General features: G+C 39.1%; 1 protein-coding gene across 4 annotated transcripts in view; it reads right to left on the reverse strand.

Moving 5' to 3' along the window:
* Window positions 1-3685: 3685 nt before the first annotated feature.
* ADAM23 (ADAM metallopeptidase domain 23) overlaps window positions 3686-26842 on the reverse strand; it is a 193358-nt gene continuing 170201 nt past the window's right edge. For 2 of the 4 annotated variants that reach the window (XM_077885567.1, XM_077885563.1), the window contains 3 exons: window positions 26485-26596; window positions 14378-14468; window positions 3686-7372 (listed from right to left, as the gene is read on the reverse strand). In XM_077885567.1, the coding sequence (XP_077741693.1) occupies window positions 7324-7372; window positions 14378-14468; window positions 26485-26596 (252 nt within the window). In that variant the 3' untranslated portion in view covers window positions 3686-7323. Of the gene's footprint in view, window positions 7373-14377; window positions 14469-18714; window positions 18806-26484; window positions 26597-26842 lie in introns of all 4 variants that reach the window. The other 2 variants (XM_077885564.1, XM_077885565.1) reach the window with 2 other exon arrangements.

Consider the following 26842-nt stretch of genomic DNA (forward strand, 5'->3'; position numbering starts at 1 on the left):
GAGAGGCAGAGACACAGGCAGAGGGAGAAGCAGGCTACATGCAGGGAGCCTGACATGGGACTCGATCCAGGGTCTCCAGGATCACGCCCTGGGCTGAAGGCGGCGCTAAACCGCTGCGCCACCGGGGCTGCCCCCACTTGTTGTTTTTAAAATATGAATTAGCTACACCATTAAAAAAATAGGAAATTTTGTATACAAATCTGGATTTCTGGTTCCTCTGGAAAAATAAATGGAAAGGGCAATAAAGGAACCAATTTTCCACCTAAGGACAATTGGCTGGAGCTGAGCTCCAGCTGTGTGGCTGGAGCCACACAATTGGCTGGTTGTGTGCTGTCCCACCCAGCTCAGTTTCCCCTCCCCTCTTGTCTCCTATACTACACTGTTCTGCTCATTTTGGTAATGTGCCATCCTTGTTTTATAGCCATTTCACCTACACAGGAAAACCTATTTCATACAGTCATTCGCTATCTCTATGAGATTTACAAAGGCCCCATAATGCTGTGTCTGTTGCTGCAGACTAGAGGCATCTCTGGTATTATTCCCAACTCAAGTTACCTCTTTGTGTCTTCATCTTGAAGCCTGGGCCTGAAGAAGCAAGGAGCTCTGCTGCAAGCTCATTTACCCCCTGAAGACAGGAAGCTATTTAAAGCTCCAAAGAGATCTGAAGAACCCTTGAAATACTCCTGATCGGTCAGGATGAAGATTTTTTGTTTTGTTTTGTTTTGTTTTGCGTTGCTTTGTTTTGCCTTGTTTTTGTAGGACCAATCGATTTACTCAGCTAATTTGGCTTTCAATGATCATCACAGTCAGATAAATGTTTTCATAAGGGTGGACTCTGTGGGGTCACAAGTGCAGTCTTTTTTTTTTTTTTTTTTTTACAAGTGCAGTCTTTACAGCCACACCAGGGCAAGTGTGTGTGTACCAATCAGCTGCCAAAGGAGCATGGGCAGATCCCAGCAGGACAACTATTTTCAGGTAATGAGGGATCATGGCATTTGCTTTCTCTCCAGAAGTCATGTCCTTGGCCAAGAACTTGTTCTAGTCAAGAGGCCAGACCTGCTAACAGGTTTCAGAAAAGCTCAAGGGATGGTAACTTTCTCCAAGGCATAAAAGACAGATCAGCATCAACTTTAGTAGACTGGAAGTGCAATTCCACTTGGAAAATGATTTTGACCTTTCATTAATTGAAGGACTTACTAAATGATGCTTAAAAAGCATTTACTTTTCTCAGAGTTAGGAGTCTCTCATGTTCTGTCTCCCTTTCTGATATTTCTCACTCATTTTTGACTCCTAAATCTGGGAAATGAACTAGGGGTGGTAGAAAGAGAGGTGGGTGTGGGGTGGGGGTGACTGGGTGATGGGCACTGAGGGGGGCACTTGATGGGATGAGCACTGGGTGTTATTCTATATGTTGGCAAATTGAACACCAATAAAAAATAAATTTATTTTTTTAAAAAAGCGTTTACTTTACCTACCCCCTCACTCCCGACTGAAATTAGCCAGGGATCTTTATGGGAAGAAAATACTAGACGTTCATAGGTCAGGTCAAAAAGCCCTCGTTGTCATTACTGACAGCCCCAAACACTTAAGACTGAGCCAGGATGGACACATCAGTGGAAAAGTATTTAAGGAACACAAGGTTCTGGTGGAGGGTCTTATAATCATAATCCCCACACAATCTAAAAGAGTTCAGATATCTGAAAGTTAGATACAACATTACAGGCTGTTCATCTTCAAAGTATTTATGAGTGTACTTTGACCAACCCAGATGAGTCCTGGGTAACAGCAGTTAGTTATCGCGGCATTAGGTCCAATGGCACAGCTTTTTTTCTCAACTGCCCCCTTCCCTGTGGAGCTCTTTCTGATCTCCAGGAGAGCAGAAGTCTCCCTCTTCTCTTCCTCTAAAGTATGGAATACTTATGTCTGTGAGAGCACTTATCACATTGCATTTACATATTGTATCTTATTTCCAAGATCAAGAGCTCATCGCTGTGTCCCTGAGACCTGGCACAACAGGGTAGGGTTTTTATAGCTCAAGTGTTTGTGAAAGGTAGAAGGAAAAGAAGGAAGGAGAGAGGAGAAAGAATGGAAGGAAACATGGATACTCCACATTCCTTAACCAAAGGTCTGAGCAGCTCTTCCTGGGTCTTGGCACATTGCTTCCTGTGCCTTGAGACTGCTTCCCACTTTATTAGACTAGTGTAGTCTTGTCATCTCTCGAGATGGTTCAAAACTCACTTCTTTTGGGAAGCCTTCCTGTATCTCTCTCCCACCTACCCCCCATCACTTATCTCTCCCATTCATGATGTTGGCTGTCACATTTATTGGGTGTATCTCTCTGATAAATTGTGAGCAACTTTAGATCAAGAATTTCATTTTGTTCAACTTCTACAAGGAGCTCCTTGTATAGAGGCTTAATAAATATTCGTTGAATGAGTAAATTGATAAACAGAAGTCCCTTGCACATTAACCTAAGGGATGCCTATCTTAAATTTCAAAAGTGACTTAAGAATTCCATTGTGAGGGGCACCTGGGTGGCTCAGTTGGTTAAGCATCTGCCTTCTGCTCAGGTCATGATCCCGGGGTCCTGGGATGGAGCCTCATGTTGTTGGGCTCTTCGCTCATGTTGTCTGCTTCTCCCTCTCCTTCTGCCTGCCCCTCCCCCCCTGCTCATGCTCTCTCAAATAAATAAAACCTTAAAAAAAATTCCATTGTGAGCACATGGATTTTCTACTTAATTATTCATATCAAAGTTTTAACTCAAGGGCTGCTGTTGTGTGTCTAGGGACTTTCTGGCTTCAGACCACCTTTCTCAGTCAGTAACCAAGGTAGCATGGATGGAACCCATCTCAATATCAACCTCAAAAATGGAATGACTTAAAGGAAACATATTAAAAGGGAAACATAAAAAAATCAGGTAATTCATTTTAAACTTAAATGAATCAAACTTAAATCAAACTTAAATGATACTCTACATGCTTTCTGGTTTAAAGTATGATATTTGTGTTATTTTAAAATATTTCTATATTCCTTTCATTAAGTGAAATGACATAGAAACAAATGAGTTATGGTGAACAGACATAAAATTTCCATGAGATGATTCAACTTGGGTAGAAGAGGTTCTTGGAGGGGGATCTTAAGGAAGAGGATTGAGAGGCTAAGCCGCTGATGGCTGGAAAAATAAAGTTGAGGCTATGCGAGGAAGGCTGAAGTTTCAGTCACACTATTAAGTTTGAACCTCATTCTATAGGTGACGAGGAACCCCTGCAAACTTTTCACAGAGGAAGGATGTGCTCAGATCAGCCTCTCTCCCTGTCAGTGTGGCAGATGTATGTGAGTTATCTGTGTCTGCTGAGGCCAAACCAAGGATGGAGGACACAGACCAAAAGATATTTGTAGAGAAGGAATATTATTTGGTGACCAATTCCATGTGAGGTGTGACAAAATACCTTCCTTTGAATGTTTTCAATAAAACCAAATACTTCTATTTTCTTTAGAGCTTGATTGCAAATTCGGTACCAGGTCAAAAGTGTGGATATTATTACTAGCCATCCCCTTTAGATTCAGGAGAGAGATACTAAAGAAAAAAGAATTGATAATGATATGATCCTAAGGTGGATTCCCCCCACCCCGATTTATAAGAATACATTCAATAAATTCAATGAAACTGAATTCTAATCAGGAATATGTTTATCATTCATCAGAGATTTTATTTTGTTCCATTGACTGCTTAAATTTTCAGTGAGCCTTTGATTGAGAAGCCCGTGCTAAAACTCTTGAAATCAGGCACATGGCCATTTAATCAACAACACAAGATAACACAAAAAAGGGGGCCTGAGAAAAATGATCAAAGTTTAAAGTGACAACATTCTATGTTAACAAAGATTTTATACACACTTGACGCATACAGTGCATACAATGACTACTGAATCTCCATTCCTAGGCAGCCAACGAGATTATGAATGAATTTATTAACTTCAAACAAAACTTCAGGTTGTACACTTAAAAAATTACAAACCATTTGAAGATGAAAATTAACAGTGGAAGCGACAATGACTGTAAAATATGATGGGATGACTTTAAAGAAAGGTTCAAGTATTGTTTGTAAAGTTCTTCGGACACTAGAGTCTTTGAAAAGTTTGTGCATTTCCCATCTTTGCATAGTAAAAACAAAAATGAAAACAAAAAAAAAACATACTACTTGGTAAAACTCCACGGCTCTATGTGATTCATGTTTCATAACATGCACCTATGTGTACTGCTCATTTAGCTAATAGGAGTAGCACTAATTCAGTGGGCTCATGCAGTGTCCCAGGTGAGCAATGAAGTTAGCGCACACCTCCTCATCCAGGTGTCGTTAATTAATGCAGCAAAGAATAGCGGATGAAATGGGAACTCGTCATCACTTAACGCTAACTCTTGTTGGGTAACATTAGGACGGTGATACGCTTGTATGAGCTCAAATTAATAAAAAGGACTATTCTCACCACGAAAATCAGCAAATGAATGGCATGTGCAAGAGAAAATACAGCAAAGAGTTCGAAACGACATAACCCAATACCACCAACAATAATTATAATCCATTGTTTACGGTTGGTATGGTTGCATTACCTTTCTTTCCTATTCATACACACATGGCTTAAAGCTTGTGTATTTTACATATACACACAGATAATTTAACATTGGAACATAGGTCTGGTTACCTATGAAACTGCCAGTGTAACAAAAAGTTACACTGACATTTGCCATTATGTACATATTTGGGGACCACTGTGGTCTGATTTAAAACGTAACATCGCACACTTACAATGTTGTTTGTGAAATGCTCAAAAGTTAATAATAGAGATTTAACTTGTTTTGTAACCATCATGGTTTTGTTTTTGTTAAGTCACCGTGGTGCCTCTGGAAGAGCAGTGAAATGTATATGGTGTACTCAGTAACAGCTTGGAATCCCCTAGTGAGTAGGATCCAGCAACAAGGACATAAACAATACAGTGATAGGAAGAGATGCCAAGTAATCTGAGTTTCCTTTGGGTTGAAAGAACCATCACCACTAGGCGAAGGGATACAACCTGTGTCTTATGGAGCCAAGAATAAGGCTGATAAACCCTGTAGATAGCCCTGTTTTTCCAATATAAAGATACAGCTAGTTCTGGAGAAAGACTGCAGACCTGGGTAGCACCTAGTACTCAGAAAGCAGTAACAAGATTAAGAGGTTAGGTTATGATCTACTGGGGCATAGCGAAATTGAGGTTTCTGCTCTATGATTGTGATACTTCCATGATTAAATACACCTGGAAATAACCTCACGGTTTTAAGCAGTACAGTTTTAGCACATAATCCTTTCCAAAATCAAAGCAAAAATTGTGAGACTGGTGTCATGACTCTTGCTGAAAAGGGACCTAAAGCTAAATCTAGCAACTCATTTGATGGTCATGAGGTGAACAGCAGGATTGCGTGTCCTGTTCCTGAAAAGAGGATGTTGGAGAAGTGTGGGCTTTCTGGGGGCCTTCGGGAAAGCTCCTCTCTATAAATGGGTGCTCACTGAAGGACTCACGTACTAGGTTCTACATTCAAAACCAAGTCAGGACCAAATTTATTAATGTATATACTTAACACTTGAATGGAAGCTATCTTGATCATAAATGGAAGAAGAAATCGATGCCAGTGAAGGAAACTCGAAGGGACTTGGGAACCCAGATTACATCTGCACATCTGCCTGAAGGCAAGAGAAGATCATGATTTTGTGAACAGTAGAATCCCATCACAATCTAGAACATTCCACACACCACACTGTGGGACCAACGAGATTTGTTGGAAACACAACACACAGACTTAAAGCCTACGAAGGCAACACTCGCAAGAAGGCAACTGCTGCCTCGGTGTCCATTACCGGTTTGCCAGTGGGGTTCTACCAAATGTATTTTGAGGCAGGAAGATGAAACATGAACGAAATGTTGACAATAATAGATACAAATAAAATGGAAAGCTTAACTTTTTCCCCAAGTTTTTAACATTTAAAAGTTATTATTTTTTTTTAATTTAAGGCTTTAAGTTTATCCTCCTTTCACATTGAAGACAGGGAAAGAAAACTGTCAAAACCAAAAACCAAAATCATGAGCTTGGCACTTCTGTGATTAATTCGAGAGGGTGTCTACTTTCTTACATTATATACATACATTTATAATAACATCAAAAAATTTTTAGACTTGTTAGTACATATATTTGCATTTACATAATTTTTGTGTTTTTAATATGGGTTATTTAGTTGTTTGTATCCCACCAGGCCCACCCCCACCCCCCCACTTTTGCTTATTTTTGGTTTTAAGCATTTCATTCAGGTATTTCCTTTTTAAATTGCACCTGTTTTGTGTCCAAACTCCCTGCATCTGTGGCTACATCTGTCTTTTTTAAGCAAGCCCCCAAATCACTGAACAACATGTTACCAGAGAAGAGAGAGAGAGAGAAAAAACAGCAAAAAGAACCCAAAAGATGGGGAGCAAACAATAAACTCAAATCTACAGATAACCTTTACAAGAAAAATATTTCAGTACAGACAAGTGAAAATGATGTGTCAAAATCTCTTATTTCCATATTTACATTTATAAAAGAACTATACAATAGCATCATTGTTCAAATTCCAGTTCCCATTTCCAAAGGATGCTTGGTCCAGGAAAACACACAATGGGAAAGTGACTCAAGGAGAGCAGGGGTCCGTGGAGTCTCTCGTGGCCCGGTCTAGACTCGGGGGTGAGGGCCAGGCAGCCTCCATGTGTTCACCGCTCATCCTCACCTTAGGAATTCAGTTGCAAGTTTTGCTGCAGATTGGCTTGCTAGCTGCTTGTTGTATATATGCCATGCAGATTTTACCCTTTCGAAAATTAGATCTTCATGCCACTGGAGTGTGTCATTGGTAGGAAAAGAAAAAAAAAATCATGCCAAATCATTTAGAAGATATTAAGTGCCAGCAGGCTGAGGAAAGAAAAAAAATCATTTGCTATTTTTTAATGGTTCTTTTATTGCACTTCATTTTTTGTTATTGTTCCTTCTTCCTTTAGTTAGAAAAAAAAAGATTCTGAAATAGTTCTTTTATAATATTGTCTCTTATCCCCTTTTATTGACAGGTGGTGAGAGGGGTTCTTTGAAATTATTTCCCAGAAGGACAGTTTCCTTTTAGCCCATCCCCATCCCCCAACTTCAGCTCTGTGGTCATTATCACCCAGTGGTCTTGGTTACAGACTCAACACTTCCGGCAACAGTGCTGTGAGTATGTCACACCCAGGATCCAACAGCACGAGGCACCGCTCACCCAGTGCCGCGGAGTCAGATGGGGCCTTGCTGAGTGGGGTCGAACCTCCTCTTCTTGACATTTCTTCCAGAGATGCAGGCAGGGAGGGAAAAATCCACAATATTAATCAGATCGCGAGGAGAGGAGGGTGATGATAATGACAACAACGCTAGTTCCAGAGCAAAGTAATCAACTCACACAGAGGCAGACTTCCCAAAATAACTGGCAACACAGAACAGCTCATGCTTTTGAATGTCTTTACAACATCTCCACTAGAGTACATCCATTTGTAAGACCAAAAGGAGCTTCGAGTTGCTCATTTTAAATCACTGGAAGCCTCCGCAGCCCAATTTGTCTCTTATTTCAGCAGTAAATGATATGGCTAATTTTAACCAGATGAACATGACAGGAAGGGCTCTTCCTACATTCTGGAGGGCTATTAGGGGAACTACGCAAAACTCTGAAGGGCTCCTTGCTGCTTCCTTCCAGGACTTGAGAATTCTGTATCAGTCAGTCGGCCTTTGCCAAGAGGGCAAAGAGCCTTGTTCTACTCAGTTATCTTGCTGCCTTGGGTGTGTGAGCTCTTACCTCACCATGGAACAAGCATTCTTCATATCCAAGCAGTTGAAAACCAGAGTGCACAGTAAGACAGTACACTCAAAGGAGAATGGACACAGGCTCGGGTTAGTTAAGCAAATGCAGCAGTAAGCTTAGTGGAAATAAGCCAGTTAAAATGCCTTGCTCGCAGTGTCCAGTCTCCTAAAAAGTGGGTCCTATGTTTAAAAAGAGGAAAGGAAAGAACCAGCAAGACACTACAAGGCAACAACACAAGGTGGTTGCAACCTCCCCATGGTCTGGCTTCATGTGGGGCATCAAGCAGGGGGGGCTCATGCATTGAGTCTGCGCACTGGGCGGGTGCAACGCTGCTGGCCACCGAGGCGTCATGCAAGACTGGAGCACCAGTTGTCCCCGAGATCCCGCTCTCCCCTGCCCGCTCAGGGCCAGCTCAATATCCTTTCAGGGCTCCGTGCCAAAAAATTCCAGCGTGTTCCTCTTCCCCACCATGTAAGTCAAAATAAACACAATATTGAAGCTCAAAATACGCATAAAGGCATCCCGCCAAGTTCTCATTTGTCCCTAGGTGACCACTTTGATACTCCCTTTTTTGAAATAACAAATTAAAAAAAAATATTTAAAGAAAATCTCCCTTTCCTCTTAAAGGTTTTCATGAAAATGTCTTCATTAATATGCCTAAGCCTGTGGTTTGCCGACCTGGCAGGTAATCCACTGCCACAAACACTACAGCAACAGAGCTGCTTCCTTTTTCCCCCATTCCCTGTCACCTCCGACAATCCTCTTTTGAGTCAGCTATTCTTGAAAGTGGGCATTGCTGCTGCTCCGAGACCAAAAGGGACATGCCCCATAATGCAAGTGGCTCAGAGTTCCTTTGCTTGGGAGCACAGGACCTGTGCCTGCTTCCCACACTCACAGCCCTTAGAGGTAGATTTAGAAGGAACAACTCTACCCATGAGTCAGGTGGGGAAAAACGAAGACTGCCTGACCCGGCCAAATGACTCTGAAGGACCAGGGGCTCCAACCAACTTAGCTATCTGTTGCTGGAATTGAAGACAAATGGGAAGCTAATGTCCCCTCAATTAAAACGAATATAAAGATCAAGCCGGCTAACGCTGGGCATGTAAATGACAACCTTGCTCACATCTAAATTCCCTTATTCAAATTCAGCGGATGGCAGATCAACAGCCATGTCCAAGGTCTTAACTGCAATCCAGTTCATTTTTAAATGGAGATAGGAATTTCCATTTCAGCCTGGCATCCAGTCAACCTCCAGGGTCCAAAAGTTTGTGCTCCTTTTAAAAATCAGTGTTTGAAGTTTAGATTGCATTATTTTAAGGAGGATATAGTCTACAGGGTGAATGGGTTCCCAGGTCAGACCAGGAGGACACATCACCCTGTAGAATCATGTATTTCTACGGGAAAATGGACTCCAAATACCAACAGGGCACAATCTTTCCCCCACAGATGTTCCAGCAGGAGGAAGGCAGGGGCCTGTGATGAGGACAGAGAGGGACCCTCCTATGGCAGGCTGACTGCGACAGCTCTCTCACGTATAAATTGCAAAACTACTATGGTGAGTTCTGAGAACCCACCATCTATCGAGAATTCCCTATGTGGAAAAAGTCTTTTCGTTCCATTTCAGTGTGAAAGCACAACCGTCACAGGTAGATGTTTGCTGCCTTCCTTCCACAAGCGTTTCATCTGAACTCCCTCTGCTCACTAGGAATGGGAAGGCAATGAACTTTGTCATCATAACGTGTAAGGTATTTCTGGATCATTATTTGATATTAGCTAATCCATAAATCCTCCATTGACCCAGTTTTCATCAATCTTTATGATGTCTGAAAACCTATACTCTTGTCTACAATATATATTACATACATGTACATCTATACAAAGTTAAAATAAAGTTTTTCCGGTTAACAGCAGCCATCTCTAGTTTGTAAAGCCTTTAGTCTTTTCAAGGGTATGTATTCATCGATTGCTATTACCTTCACATCCTTCCACAGTGAGTCATCATGACCCACCAAGAACCCTTCACTCAATCCCTCCTAGGGAACCTTCCTAGGCCACCTGTGACTGCATTCATTTCCCCAGAGGTCTGAGTCAGGGTCTTCCTGCTAGGAAGACCAGCCTGCTAGGTCTGAGTGAAAAAGTGCCTAACCCAGGAATTGCAGGATTTAAGGAAATTAGGCTCCTTGTTCCCCACTGGGATATGGTCATGGAATTCAGATAAGCAGGAACCTGGTTTTCCTCCCAGAAAGACTAGCTAAAATTGATTCTATTTCCTAACTCTACAAAATCAAAAACAAAAGACATTTGCTCTTTTGAGAAAATATAATTAGCAATATTAAATTCCTTACAAATTTCATCCAACTTGACACTCAAAAATCCAATCTTCCTGTGATAAACCCAGATATGATCCTTTACATATCATTTATGCGAGTACCTTTTGTTTTATCTTTTCTTTGGTTTGTCCTATGAAATGGAACACAGGCCAAACAGAATAGCTTACAATCAAAAGCGGCCTCAATAAGAATCTGTACCCCCAGTAACTTCTCATAGAGAGGAAATCACGGTTACTATACAGACTTATCAAAGTAACACTTTTAATGTCCAGAGCAGCTCTTCCAGGCCAGTATGACCACTACTGGCACGAAATTACATTGAGACAGCAAGTGATAGGAAGTGGGACGTGGTGATAGGGCTCTAGAGTCCGAAGCACGGTAATATGGTTGGAAGAGCTCAAGACTCACCCTCAAATCTAGTCAACAATCTATATCACTGTTACCTTCAAGTTTTTTTTCCTATTATCACCTAGAATTTCTCTTTCTGACCACCATCACTCGTGGTGTTCACATACTTCATATGCACGTCATAACTGTATTGCTCATATCTAATGCCTGTATTCAAATTTAGGTAATGTCAGATCAAAAGCCATGTCCAAGGTGGTAACAGAAATTCTGTTCACTTTTAAATGGAACCATGAAATCCTCTTTCCATATATTTGTTACCTTTTCTAAGATTTAGAGGAGATGCTACTAAAACGGCCCTTCATCTACTTGATTTTTCTAATGTCTAAGCAACAGCCCTAAACATCGAATCAAGTAGTATTACTATTCAAAACTGAACAGAGGTTAATGAGTCTTCATGAGTCAACCAGGACCAAGGTTTGCAACACTCTGCAGCACAGTCCACAGCTTTACTGTATGTGTGTGGGTGATGGAGAGGAAAAGGAACATGGGGGCGGTGGGCATGTAAGTAGATGCAGATACGGGGGAAACGCTAGACAAATTGATGTGCCAAGAACCTACCTTCATTTTTCACAGGATTTCTCAGAGAAAAGTACTAACACTCCAAAGACTGGGAATCCATAAACCAACTACTTCTGAGGTATGGAATTAATTGAAGTTACCACACACTACCCCACATATCAGAATATGTGAAAGAAAATAACCTGCCAAGTAGCATTTTTTCTCTTTTCAGGAGTTTTACAACGAAGCTATGGAAGTCTTGTTTGCATGAAGCAAAGCTTGCAGACTATTATTCTGCTAGAAAGATGTCATCTACACTTACGTTGTTTTTTTAAATCACAGTTATCTTGACAAAATTTCATTATCATTTATTCGCACAAAGGTGCACACTTTCACACATGCATGCACACTCACATAGATTCATACTTTTTACCACCTATTTCAGAGGAAATATGGCTTAAGAAATAAACTATAGAGAACGGCAGATGTTGTCAGGGGTCAGAGCATAGCTGTTTTCTTATCTATACTTGAACAGGTCATGTACGGTTGACACTTCTTCCACATTTAAATTGCTCACGGTGTCCCACCTCAAGAAATGTGACTTTAGGAAAAAGCGATTCTTCCCTGGAGCATTAATATGTTTCCTTTATTTTTTTTTTAAATAATGTTTCCTTTAGCCTGAAAGTTCAGTTACCCTCAAATTACTCAGGCAACTTTGCTACTGGCTTTGCTTTTCGCATCTAGTAAAACACAATTTCAGGAAGGATTTCCAATAAAAGTATTTAAAGCAATCTCTTTTATAAACGATCTTCAACTTCTGATCCTAAATGACTCTTTTGTATTTACTTTGAGTTCCATGAAAAACTCAGACTTTCAGTTCAATTAGCAAATACCTTCTAGACAAATCTCCCAAATTGCCCAAGTGGTAGGAAAACCTAAACTGCATCATTTGGCACCCAAAGCCTTTCCTTGCAAAGTAGAGGTAGTTATATTTAACATTTAATGTAAACCACATGGCTACTATTAAAATCTAAAGCAAATTCAGATCTTCAGATCTGAAGAGTCAGCCACCAAGAGCCACCTCGAAGAGCAGTGGCTCCTCCAAGTTTGAATTCCAGCCTCTAAGAATCATCTTCACTTTTTTGTCTAAGGCATAAAGATACTTCACATTACCGTGTGCCACCCTACAATGTTTTCCTTTACAGAAATTTTTAGGGTCATAGGGCACGGGAAGGGGCATTGGGTTAGGGCAGCAGTACACTTGTCTGCACAGCGGTTCCCCCCTCGGCGCTCAGTGGAGGCTGTTTCTCACCTCACTAGGTGTCCATCTCCCCTTCCTTTTCTCTGTTCTTCTGATGATTAGACATCTCTCTTAGATATAAATAACCTGCACAGGGCCTAATCCACTTATATACACAGTGATAAAGGCTTTTCCATTTTTCCCCAAAGAAACATGCAATTCAAGCTGTGCGCTAGGCCAGGCCACTGTTTTGAGGTCCTGCTACAGAATAGTGCTCTTGACTCCAAAGGCTGAGATGGTACATTTGGCTTTGTGTGTGGCCGGATAGCAAAGATGCACAGGACTGTTTTCCAGTCCTTGAAACTGAGGCTTCCTGATGCCAAAAAGGCATAAGCTTGAGCACAAGCCAAATTTATTTTTCTCGAAGCATATTTATGAAAAAGTTCAAGGAAGCATTATAAAATAATAACAGATCATGGGACTACTATAAGTGCAATGGCTTTTTTTTTTTTTTTTTTACAGTAAGATGGCACCTAAGAAAAAACTTTTGCTTGAATTAAGGCTGGCCAAACCAAACAATAACAACAACAGCAAAATTATATATGGATGTTGTTGTTGTTGTTTTTGTTGTTAGGTAAGGTACCATGAGTGACTCATTATCAGGGCAATGTTTTGTTGATACCACGATGAGAAATTCAAATTTGAGTTGCCCACTTTGTGTGTGTTTTTGAAAACACGATGATGCCAAAAGTACTGTTTCAGCAAACAGGTTCAAGTTTACAAATCTCTCTGCAGAAAGGAAGTACCATTTGATAACAACTTTCCAAGTTGAGCTGCTCAGCAACTTGTAGGCTTACTCATTAAATCTTAATATGATAACAAAATTAGCAGAAAATGTTGAATGTATTAAGTCATCATGTGTTTTGTCTTCCCTTCGTAATCCCTTTCTAATAATATTTTTTAATCTGGTTTCAATATTTTGATTTCAGGATTCAAAATGTAAAATAGAATAAAGTTCATAATGCAATTATTCAGATAATTCAAGTAAAAAACTGCCTCTGTTGAGTAAACCAGATAGAGGCATAGTGGGTTTTGATTTTAGGTAATGGTCTTATTTCCCATTTAAATGCATTTTGACAGATCTGGTTGGAACTTAATTTTTCTCAGGGAATATTTGGCACAGGAAGTCTCATCTATAGATGATAATAATCAAGCCACCACAGTATGAAAAGATATAAAAAGCAATTATCCAATGAATCTGAGCTCTGAAAACATCTAAACTTTATAAATTAGCTTTACAAATTTTGATCATCATTAAGGTTTATTTGTGACTATCTGCCATGTCTATTTAAATAAACTTAGTTCAGTGATCAATGCATAATCCAAACTGAAAGGTCACTTTGGACACATACCAGTTAATTTACAGTTAATCAGAAAATAAATTTAAGTATCACAAAGCCACAGACTTCAAATTTCAATGTGAAACTGATTCAGTTGGTTAGGGAATGAATAAAATTTCTTAAATCTATTTTTTATCAAATAATGAAGCTTTTCAAATCACAATGCTACATATACCGTGTTACGTATGAAAAAATAATGAACAAGCGGTTCCTTACGTTGTGAAAATTTCAAAATATCAGTGAAATATAAACCAGTTTTAAACAGATACAAGTGATTTATATCCACTCATTTCCTGACCATGAAGTTTCCTGATTATTGTGTATGAAAAACACTATCTCAGAATGCTTGCTGCTGAAAGCTGGAGAACCTCTACTTTGTTCACCTTCAGCTAGAGATGCAAATTCCATCTACACTTTCTGTTTTACCCACTAGCCCAGACAGGACGTTTGTGGTTCCATGGTTCTTCTTTCCTAACCCATTTCTGAATAAAAAAAAATTTACTTTCAGCAGTTTCCTGGTAAAGCTTGAAATCTTGTAGCAGGAACTCAAAACCTGGTTATGTAAGCAGAAAAGAGAAGTGCCAGAGCCACTGAGAAGAAGACATGCGGCGTTGCTTACTTAAATCCCCATCCTGTGCCCCCAAGGACAATAGCTGCTACCAGGATGGCCCCAGCGATGGAGCCTATTATGAGATTGGTGGCACTAGGACCTGTGACAAAGGATCATGGGAAGAAAGTCATATGAGCCAACTACTGTCATTACCACGAGGGAAAGGCAGTTAAGTGGTTTCAGGAAGTAAATACCCTGCATTGAAAAGTCGCTAAGCACTTAAATCGTCTTTATTTACTTCGCTTAATTTGCACAGCCGATGCAACGGAGAGCTACTGCTTGGAAAGGAATGCCTCTACATCTAAAGCTTCTGCACCGCTGACAATTAAGTTCCTTTAAATTCACCTTCCACAGATTTTGAAGCAAATGAGCCCCACCTGCTGGCACATCTTTCTTCTCCTCCTTCCCAACATCATGAATCAAACAAGCAAAAGAGCACATCAAGAACCCAGGTGCATTAGAATTAGCTAGACCTGACAGGCAAATGAGGGCAGGAAAAGAGGGAAAAATAGTCTAATAAAGTGCTCTCTCAGGCAGCACACCAAGTTGTCTGAATGCTACATTTTTGTTTTATCCCCCACTTGGAAACAGACCCCATTTAAAAGTCAGAAGGAGGTTCCAAATAAAGATCTGACTTTGAAGCCTTGCTCTCAGAGATGCATTTCTTCACTGTATGGATCCATACAGTGTTGAAACAACGGCAGGTGGTTCCAAAGGCAAGATAGGTAGGAAGCATAAAACTTATTTAGGCAATTTTGTGGAAATGGAAAAAAGATTCGGCAAGTTCAATTGAGACTATCTTTCAAGTTCCCATTTGCAATTTGAGGCTTGGAGATATACTTTCAAAAGGGAGCGGAGAGGACAGCAAGCTAGAAGACACAAGTGGAGTTTGCATCAATAGTTGGATTCAGAGTCGATTCACAGGACAGCACATCCTCTCCACTCACAGAGGGAAATGCTGTAGCTCTTGATTTTTCAAGGTAAGCAACCTTAACTTTAGTGCAGGATTATTTTGAATATCCCATCCTTAAGGATGCTAGTACATAGGTACAGTGCCCCAAACAGCAGAAACCTTCCAGTCCTGAGTATCCTGTACCGGAAGTCACAAGACCAATTTTGGTATTTCCCCTAAAATCCTCAACTTGGTGTATATATATTCATTTCTGTGTAAAAAAATTCTCTTTTCTGCTCACATCAGTGCCCTCAACTGTGTACATAAATGGATGCCAGTTTGAGCAGCACCAAAATTGTGTGCATCACATGTTTTTACTTAGAGACCACCTAGTGCTTGTGAGGGTGAGTAGAAAGGTGGGGGACAGATGCAGTGGGGGCTTGGGGATGTTGTATCTTCAGGCTCTTGGGCTTGTGACACGTTCTTAAGACTAACCACTGAGGTCCTATAGAACACACATCTCAGTGTCCTTCAGGAACGCATGAATGATAATACATAGTAGTAAGAGAGCAATATAACCAGGTTAGTGTCTCTACACTGAGCACGTACTACATGCCAGGTGTGGTTTTAAGCATGTGACAAGTATTCTCTCATTGGATCCTCACAAAAACCATACAAAGTAGGAGTTATGACTATCCCTGTCTAATAGAAGAAGAAGCGTTCTACTTCTAGAACGTAGTTATAGAGGCAAGATGTGAACACAGATTTGACTGACTCAAAAGCTTATGCTAAAAATCAAGGGTCAGCAAACTATAGCCCATTGGCCAAATGTGGTCCCACTTCCTGTTTTTGCAAAGCAATTTGATTGGAAGACAGCCACACTGATAGGTTTTCATGTTGTTTACAGTTACTTTTGTACTAAGACAGCAAAGTCCTAAGGTTGTGACAAACATCCTGTGGCCTGCAAAGCCAAAACTATTTATCTCCTGGCCCTTTACAAAAAGTCTGCTAACCCCTACTCTAATGAAACATCCCATTTATATGTATTTCCTTCCCGCACTTTAATAGGGAAACACATTTTGAAACAAACGTTGAGACAATATTTCTATTTCCATGTACATTCTGCTTTAGGCATGGTTTGCACTTTACTAGCTCAGAAAACAGGCTGGGATTAGAATCAATACATAATTCATGAGAAATGATTCCTGATTTACAATTATAAACTAAGGAGCAGAAATAAAAGTCCCCACTCCCCCCCCCAAACCTTCTGTCCATAGAATCCTTAGTGACTAAGTGAACCTTACAATATCAGCTAAGCCAGGAGGTGTTAAAACAATCTATATTGTACTATTGTGGATTTTTTAAAAACCATGTTTATGATTTAGCAATTATGGCACAATCTAGAATTTGCAGGAAAACAGTCAGCTAACAAGAACAGTGCAGAAACCCAGAATAATAAGTAACAAATCTATTTTAAGAAAAAAATACACGTATACGGACTTACCTGTCACAACCAGAAATAGGCACAAACCAACAAGACTGGAAGGGAGGAGGAAAACATGCTGGTAACAAGGACCATGCTTTACAACGAATGCCCTGGGGCTTGCCTATCTCTAAGGCTCAAAGGGAAAATTATTAAAACTCCTTCCTTAGTCGGTACACAGCAGCACATCACAATTACGATCAGTAAATAATCTAAAAAACATTGGAATGATTTTTTTTTTTTAGAAAACTATCCTTCTTCAAGGAGGAATTTCACATAAATATCTATGTAAAATTTCCCCTGAAAAAGAAATGTTACTTCTATATATCATCCAGGCAGCAGATCAAAGGTGAAATTTTTATAGGACAGAGTTTTATTTTCTCTAAAGATGCTACCTCTACAATAATACTTTATTTTCTAACATGTAAAGGTAAACAAAATATCCTTTCCAGTATTTCTAGCTGCTCTGAGTTAATGAACTTTACGGTCCCTACCGATGGGCTGTGAGTGAGCAGGTGCAAGTCAAGTCAAAGTCCTTCCAAGCAGGGGAGAGAAGGCTCAGATAATCTTCAGCCCAGAGCGGGACCTATGGGCTTGGGCCCCTCTTCCTGCTGTGTCAGTGCTTGGGTCTCCCAGGCCCAGGATGGAAGAGCACCTAGGGGCTGTACTTACTGGGACTAAGGAGGAATGTATGTAATAGGATCAACATGCCCACAGTTTGGTCCGGTTGAGTAGAGGGTGTCCAGTGATTCCTCAAGATACTAGTACTTCACCCCTGGGCCACTATGAAGTGTTACCACCACCCCTAACACAGAGACAGCATGTGAAGGGGTATTTCTGTCATTTGTAAATGTCCCTTGTAATTAGAGGGAAAAATCGCTCTTTTAGCCTAAAGATTAGGAACCTCATGAAAGCAACATCCCATAGAGAACTGACAGCTATTCTGAGGATGTGGATCCAGTTCAGAGCAACCTCAATAAAGGTGCCAGAAGACCTTAGAGTTCTCTGAGAGATCAACAGGCAAGTGATGCACAAGTTACTTATTTATGAACTGGCTATTTTTAAGACAAAGCCAACCAGATAATTTGCAACTATTCACGGAAGGTTTTACAGGTTTGGATAAATATCTCTTTCTTCTTCTTTGGTCCCAAATATTTATGTAAACTTCTGATTTGAATTATCTATTTTAAGTGGAAAAAAAATGAAGGCAATACCCTACATAACTTCTTTACAAAAAAAAAAAAATTAACCAAAGCCTCCCTCATCACTCTAAATAAGTGGAAAAAAATATTAGTGACTATCAGTCCAATTACCGTAAAAAGAAGCTACAACTATTGATAATCCCTAGTTGGATATGTGGATCTATTTGACTAGTGAAGATTGTATTAATTATAAGAATCCTAAGCAAACACTCATATAAAAGCATTTTTGCCAATAAAACATAACAAAAGGGTGTATCTTAAAATTACTTCTATAAGGAGAGGAGCGGGGCGCCTGGGTGGCTCAGTCGGTTAAGCGTCTGCCTTCAGCTCAGGTCCTGATCCCCGCTGGGGACTGAGTCCCGAGTAGGGCTCCCTGCTCGGGGGAGAGTCTGGTTCTCCCTCTCCCTCTGCTCCTCCCCCACCCCACCCCATCCCCTCTTGTGCTCTCTGGCTCTCTCTCTGAAATAAATAAATAAGATCTTTAAAATAAGTAGAGGAGCAATGGGAGCTTTTGGACCATTGTCTTAATTGAGAAGACATCATAAGCACCCCAATATTATTTTATGCCCCACATTGTTCCAGACAGGAGAAGGTTCTTCACTGCACGAGAAGACCACACGACACAAACACATCCAAGTCACACCACAAGTTGCACTAGCATGGGAAACACGTTGACGAGACAACACACAGTAGGGGTCAGGTACAAGGGTCAGCTCATCACACATCGGGAACCAAACAGAAACACTCTGAAACTCACAGAGATGCTTACTCTATTCCCCACCCTGTGCCTCCAAAAATCACCCCCAGGGCCAGAATGGTGCCTGCCACAGCACCTATTAGTCTGCTTGTGGCCATGTTCACTGTGTGGAGGGAAAACGGAGATCTTTTTTAATAAAGGACATTAATCACACACCAATTTTGCTAACACACAAAATAACCTTTTCAGGAAACGCTCTGGAAGTCAGTTAAGTACTGACATCTTTCCTTTAAGATTTGAAATGAAGGTTTACATACACACTGAGAATACTTGAGGATAATTTGTATAATTTTGAGGATAATTTAACTGCAAACTCCACAAACCCTTCTTAAAAACATCATCTCTTATAAATGCTGTTGAACCCATATATAATCTAATTTGAATTAGAGTTCCTACAAGGAATGAATTGGAATTAAAATATCATTTAAACTGCCTAACAGCAAGTCTGGGTTTCAATTACAAAGTAACAAGCCATTAGTATATTTTATAAACTTCTCAAACTGTAAAATATGCCTAAGAGGCTACATGTTTTTAAAATTCAGAATTTATTATCTAATTTTGTGAAAGTCCTTACAAATTTAAAAGACTATCTTTAAGATTAAGTGTATTTTCACCTGTAAGAGTGTATTTCACGTAACTCTGCAATGTTTGGGTTTCTGTCACAGTATTTGGGCATTTAGGGTTTTTTTTTTTTGTTTACAGTTTGAGTCCATAAACTACTCGCTGAGAAAAAGTTAGGGTCACCAGGAGGCGTGGACCAGCCAGCAGTAGATTACTGAGTGGAGATACTCCACGCTTGCACATCACCTCTTCCATGCAGAGCTTTCGGATCTTGCAAAAAGGGCCTGCGCTGAGCAGAGGTCCTCAAGTTGCTCTCCACACAGGCAAGGTGAAGGTTAACATTGAAGCAGAAAGGCAGAATAAGATTGAGTGTGTGAGTGCAAGCGTGTGGACACATACACACTTTACCTCATTCCCATGTGAATCGAAAGTACTGGCTTCAAATCACTTTACTAATGAAAAGAGAGACTGACTTTGATAAGGCTGCATCACACACACTGTGTGCTGTGAGGCAATGAAGCAAAACAAAGAACCACAATTTGAACTCACGACTGTTTAAAGCTCAATATTGGGGTCATTGACCTTTTTTGTCTAACTCCTCTCTGAAAGAAGAGAGAGAACCTCAGATCTCCAACCCTGGTGAGCAGCTGTACTTCATTTCATCACAGGGCAAATAATATGAGTAACAGTCTAGCTTTATCATTAGGAAGGTACAACCTGAGTTGTTCTTAAAAAGAAAAAAAAATGTGAAATACAACAGAAAACAGAGAAAGTCTACTGAGGACGTTGAGGAGAATGGAAAGAAGACCAACATATAAGATGGTGGTGATGTTTTCCAAATAGAACAATACATTATAATCCAAAATAACCTGAACTATATCTCAGATTTCCAAACTGTGAAGGCAAATACTGGAATGAAAGGTATTATAGATAGAAATACACATTTTTTTAAAAGATCTTAGAAAAATCATTGCCTTCAGAATACTAAATTAACCAGGACATATTATTTTGTAATTTTTTTCCCTTAAGATTTAGGCATTGGCCCTCAGAGCCAAAATGCATGAAAGTCCTATTACCTGTCCAATTTTTATATAAGCTACAATGTTTTAGAGTGCTAAATTGTAGGAAACACACACACACACACACACACACACACACACACACAGGTAAGATGTGGTGCTACATGAATACTTGTTAATTTTTAAAAACTATAACTGCATGAATGAATAAAATGGCAATTTAAAGAGGCTTTTGTGTTTGCTGTAGATGTAATTTCTCACTGTACAATCAAGAGAATTAGGCAATCTGTCATGTGGGTTTTAAAAATCAAACAGAAGAGCAAGGCATTTCTGTAGATGCTTCAAATATGCATTCCAGGTAAACAAATACAGCCTATAATCTCTTCTGAGCAAGAATAATTATCTTCAAATTCTTAACTGATAACAACTCTTAATACCAAAGAGAGATAAATTAAGTGTGAAAAGAGCTTTTTCAAAAGTATCCTCCATCCTCCTTGTTCACCCTCCCTCCTTCCCTCTCGCTGCCTTCAACTCTCGTACATTGAGAACGTATGTGAAATACACTTGGCTCTATCAGGATACTGAAGAGGGTTATCTCTTCCAGAAGGTTGTGATTCAACCTGCTTTTAAACTGACATGAATTAATCAACTGGCTCACAAGTGGGTGGATTTTTGCAGGGGACAAATTTGAAAACGGAAGGTTCAGCTGCTCCTTGCAGCTACAAAGGATTTATCTTATTTAAAAGAAGAAAAAACAACCCCCCCAAACCCCACCTTGTATCTTTGGGGGCCTATGCTGTCGTTTTACTCCTGTACTAATTGATTAGTGATGCAACTGTATCTGTTCATTCATTCACTCGTTCACTTGTTCATTTGTTATCTATTAAATGTCTTTTTTGTTCCAGGAACTATGCCAGGCACATGATGACATACCTTTTTTTTCTCCGCGTCCCACCAAACCTGGAGATGGAACTAGTAAAGACTCTAGCTAATAACACAATCCCCCTATGAGGGACTCAACTTTCTTCCCTAACTCTTTAACGTACTTACCTTTGCGTTATAACTTGTCTGTGGAAATTCTTTATTACCTACTGGTATGTCTTCATTTTTGTTTTCTCACCAATTTCTGTTGTCTTTTGGCTTATTATTATCATTGTTTTTAGTTTGGGTTACCTGCTATCTAGTATCACATGTAAAGGCACATTTTTAAATAAACTTGTACTATTAAGATACAAACTATAACTTTCCTCCTTTTCGTAAGACTTTCTACTTTATTAGTAGAATTCTCCCACAGACAAGTCATGCTTCCAATAGAGTGAAATTGTGCTTTTGAAACTGAGCAATTGGGGTTTTTTTTCTTATTTTTGAGAGTTTCTGAAAAAAAAAAGGTGCATTTATTTCATCTAAGTGATTCTAATGAGCCAAAGGGCTATCATCCTGTATCCCTTAATAATTCAAAGACTGGAAGCATCAAAGCCATCATCTGTACTCTTATAAGCCAAAGTTCCTTCTGTAGGGAATTTATGATTTCACTAAAATTTAAGATTAGAAATAAATACTAAATATACTCTTTATAATTTAGAATATAACACTGGCATGACAAGCATGTTTTCTAGCTCCATATTTCAATGTTAGACAATCAGATCTCCTTACTCTTTTCCATGAAATTAAAAAATAAGTTCATTTTCAGATACATTGGATGAAATGTCTAAGAAGATGAAAAATTATTTCATATAAGAGTATTATTTCAGACAGTTTACATTGTCAATGAAAATATCCTGGAGTTTTTCTGAACTCAAACAAAATCAATTCAGTTACTAAAAAATTAACACCTGGTAAATCCTTCAGTTATTGATGAGGCCATTATTAATGAGAAAAATACATAAGTGATACATAATTATACATGAGCATAATCATATATGATAATCATAATTACTCATCTGTAGTCATCTGAACTACAAAATCAAAGATTTGTGTACTCACAAAGGAAGTTATCAACAAGATATATGCAAACAGTAAATGTAAACACTAAGTAATACTCCTCAAGGTATTAAGACTTAGAAATTATTGTTTTCAAAGCGCTAAATGCTGATAATATAAAACTCCCTTGACAGGTAATGGATCAGCTAACCAGCTTAATCACAACAGGGTTACTGTTTGACCCTTTCTACTTATTACTGCGCTATGAGAACCAGCAGAATAACTTAATACTCAGCTTTAAATAAGGCAGTGCACAATAACAGAGCATTAGGCTCAAGATCAGGTGATCTATGTTTTATTCTTGGCTTTGTCCCTACCTAGCTGTTAACTAATAATTAAATTAGTCTTCTCATCTGTAGAACAGCGGGTCTGGACTGAATGACCACTAAGGCCCTTCTATCTCTGATTTGATGACTATGGACATAATGAAAGGGTCTGAGCAAAGCTCCCAGGAAGGCCTCTGTCCTTCCTTATCAATGGAAACATGTGATATGTTCCAGTTTCTTCTCTTCCCTCCCGTAATGGCGATGCAAACCATCCAGTTTGAAAAGTTCCACTGTACTGCATAATAAGCACCAATCAAAGATGTCCATGAATTGTCAAAAATTACCAGTACTTCTACTGGCTCTCCCTGCAGCAGGTGGGAGTTCTAGCCTTTTAAAGGGTACAAACTTATCCTACCCCATTAGGACAAACCAAAATAATTTCTCTGAATTCAGTGGACACATGTTGGGAGAAGAAGGACCAGAAGAGTCCTCATATGTGAAATAAATGTCAATGTGGAGAACATGAGTGAAGTAATATGTAATAGAAAATCCTTTTTAGAAAAATCTCTGCTCACATGGTTTTTGCTTTGAAATGCCATTTCCTGTCTTTTAATAATTTTGGCTTGAGAGGTTGGAGCAAATAAACCAGTATGCTTTAAACTGTGGGTAGACAGGTGCAGAGTGACTTCAATGGCAACATTTTTACGTGTGTGTGTGTGTTTGTTTTTTTTGTTTGTTTGTTTTTTGTTTTGTTTTTTTTTTTTGGTTCCTACTCAGATGGAGATGTTGAATTTTTATTCTTCCAGACACTTACTTTTAAAATACCTGAAACACATTGGCTAATTTCTGGTGCCCCCAAATCAACTGAAGCAAAGCCACAGAGTTTGCCTTGATTTTTACTAATTTAGGTTTTGATCCAGAGCCCTGCAGCTGGATACAAATTTATCTTTCATGCCTTTGTTAGTAATACAGAAGACTATTTTCATTTTGCTTTTTGAATTTTTTTCCTCCATGACAAGAAAATAAAACTAAATATTTTTTAAATATCTTGTCACTGTATCTATACAAAAAAAAGTCATCTATGGCTAGACAGGCCAGATCACTTGGGTGTTGCCCGTTTTATGACAAGCATTTGAGAAGCACCACTGTGATCCGCAAGGCAAGTGCCAACCAAACTAATTCAATCATGAGAAAGAATATATGGTAATCAGAGAAAATCTATGGCACCTAACTAGCTGCTGGACCTACAGTCAAGAAAGTACACACTGTTTCAATATTTGGAGTTCATGACCTGCTACTCTTCAACAAGGCAATACAACAAACCATTACTGATAAACTGAAAAACAGTACTAACATGCACCATCTTATTTTCCTTCACATGTTCCCAATGGGAAAGTCTGTAATATTTATTGAGGACCTGAAGTATGCCAAGGATATGCTGCTCTTTAGCTAGTAGATGGTCAATAAATATTTTCTATGGATAAAATGAGAGATAAAATACTCTTACCAATTTCTTTTAACCAGAATATAAAAAATAAAATCATAAAACTCACTATGAGGTGTTAAAATTTTGATTTCTGTTGTTTCTCATTTTACTTGTGTATTAACAGATTTTTCTATAGAGGCTGAAAAGATATTAACAACCATTATAGACAGAGCTATTATTTAGTCATACTAAAATTGCATGGCTTTTCTGGAAATCTAATAATTTATAATAACTGCTCTTCATTTGTAGTAATTGATGGCTTTTTTCAACTTAATCAAGATTATCAGAGTCATGAGGATTTTAACAATTCTGGAACCAGTGGGTGCCTTTACTTTAGTGATTCCATTGTCTTCATTAATAATGAAAAAAGAAAATGTGCAACAGAAAAGAAACACACCAGAATGTGTATATTGATTACCTCTGAGTTGTGGAATTAAGGGTGATTTTTATTTCCTTTTTAACCTTTTTCTGTATTTTCAAAATTCTCTACAATAAACATGTATTACTTGAATGGTCATAAAAGTTATTTTTAAAAGACAGTATAGAATAGAATCACAGGGAAAAGGAAAACAAAACGGAAGGCAGCCATGAATCTCTTCTCCAGAATGCGGCTGTTTACACCTCCATCTATGCTTTCTAGGCATGGGTGGGTGAGGAATTGGGGAACAGACAGATCCAGACACCTGATAAATCCCCACTCCACCTAATGAAAAAGGACAGAGTCTTAGGCAATGGAGCTCTGTTCATCTTTTCAGGCATCTTTATGCATTGCTTGAGGAAACAGCATCTAGACCTTTAGGAGAATCAGACATGCCATGGAGAGAAAATTTGGAAAGTGTGAATGTCTGTTTCCCTTGTGGGAGCTTTAAATCCACTCTAAATCCAACTTCTGAAGGCGGATCCAAGAATTTTTTGTTCCAGTTTTAAGGTAACTAAAGACTAAATGTGAAAGTGGAATTGGTTCCTTTTTACAAATAGAAAAAGGAGAACAGAAATAGACTGCGAGGGCGTGACTATGATTCTTATAGAATTTTAGCATCATGGGCATTTTCAGCAAATGCACGAAGAGTGTTTAGCACACCCACTATTACTGAACATTACACATGCACCCAGACCGCTACATCTCTTCAGGAATTGGGGACCATGGAGCTTCATACACTTTTGAAGTTGTATTTACCCATATGGACAATGCTGAAGTTCAGAGTTTAAATGAGCTTTCATGCAAAACTAAGCAGATCAAAATCACTGTTTCTAGGTGCATTTTTTTTCCTACCTGCCGGAAAAAAAAATCATGATAGTTATTTATAAAACACCATTAGTGGTACCATGAAAAAGAAGAACCTGGTGTATGATGTCACTGGGATTCATCCTTTGTTCCAATAACTCTGGTTTCTCAGGTACAATGCTAGATAGATGCTGTAGTAAGCCTATTACAACTGATGACTTCTTTAGATCTTTGCAAAACATGAGGGCTTGGGAATGAGGGGAATAATGAGAAAGTGATTACCATGTTCATGATGACAAAGACTACATTATGACACAATGTAATGGGAGGCAATGGGCCTGGTCCTAGCCCTGTCTCTAATTACCTGGGTAACTTTATAGGATGTCACCTGACTTCAAGGCTTGTGTATTCTCATCTGCAAAGTGAGGGTGGTTCTAGATGGTCACTGAGACACCTCTTAATTCTAAAATTCTAGGGGCGTCTGGGTGGCTCAGTTGGTTGAGCATCCGACTCTTGATTTCGGCTCAGGTCACGATCTCAGGGTCGTGGGATGAAGCACTGCATTGGGCTCTGTGCTCAGCGTGGAGTCTGCTAGAAGTTCTCTCTCTCTCCCTCCACCATTCCCCTTGCTCTCTCTCTCAATAAATAAATAAAATCTTTTTTAAAAAAATAAAAATAAAATTCTAATTTCTCTCCTTCTGATGGCTGTTTAAGACAAAGTCCAGGCCTTTGTGTTCTCTTAAAGAATTAACATTCTGTGAAGATTTTCAGCTTCTCCCTAATCAAAAGCATGTTTAATCAGAATAAGAAGACTGCAATCTCCCTCTAGAGGGACTCAAATACTGAAGAATGACTAGAGTCTCACATCGGCAAAAAAAACTGTATCTATTAGAAAACTGGCATAGTGTAGACAAACTGTAAAATGATTAACATATGTGATTATCGAAAAAGAAGGTTTAAACTAAAGAAAGGAAACAGGAAGGAAGGAAATTGGTATATTTACTTCTTCTTAATCTCAGTTCTAAACTAAGGGGAAATTCACACATTTTTTTTCCTCTCAAGACGTCATTCTAGAATCCTTCATTCTGCAGTAACATGAACTATATATTTGAAAGGCCAAAAAAAAAAAAAAAAGATATTCTGATGTGTCTCCTTTCAAACCTATTAAAAGTTGTTATATTGGCACCATTGGAAGAGTACCAACAAATTCAGTATGTGATGAATTGAAACTGAAATCACACAAACCCTTGGGTCCTTCATCCTTGGGAGGGTGAAGGTTCCTAACCGGATCCCGGATACTGCAGTCAGTCCCTGCCCAGGTGAAATCACAGATGCAGGTGGCTTCATTACTACACACCTGTGAAGAACAAAGAACAGAGATGGGACATTGTCATTGGGATTGTGCTTTTCTGAATAATAGTGATAAATGTGAAAGAGCCATGGGGCAGGGCAGAAGCTTTTAAAAACTGTTGAATTTTTTAAGTCTCCCACAGTGGACAATGGGAGACATTGTCTATATTAAATTGTTGAATAGTGTTTTTCTTGTTAATTAAAGAGAGACCCATTTAAAAGAAGAAGACGTTTCATTAAATATTAATTGTTT

The sequence above is a fragment of the Canis aureus genome, chromosome 36, assembly GCF_053574225.1.
Source record: "Canis aureus isolate CA01 chromosome 36, VMU_Caureus_v.1.0, whole genome shotgun sequence".
Taxonomy (NCBI): domain Eukaryota; kingdom Metazoa; phylum Chordata; class Mammalia; order Carnivora; family Canidae; genus Canis; species Canis aureus.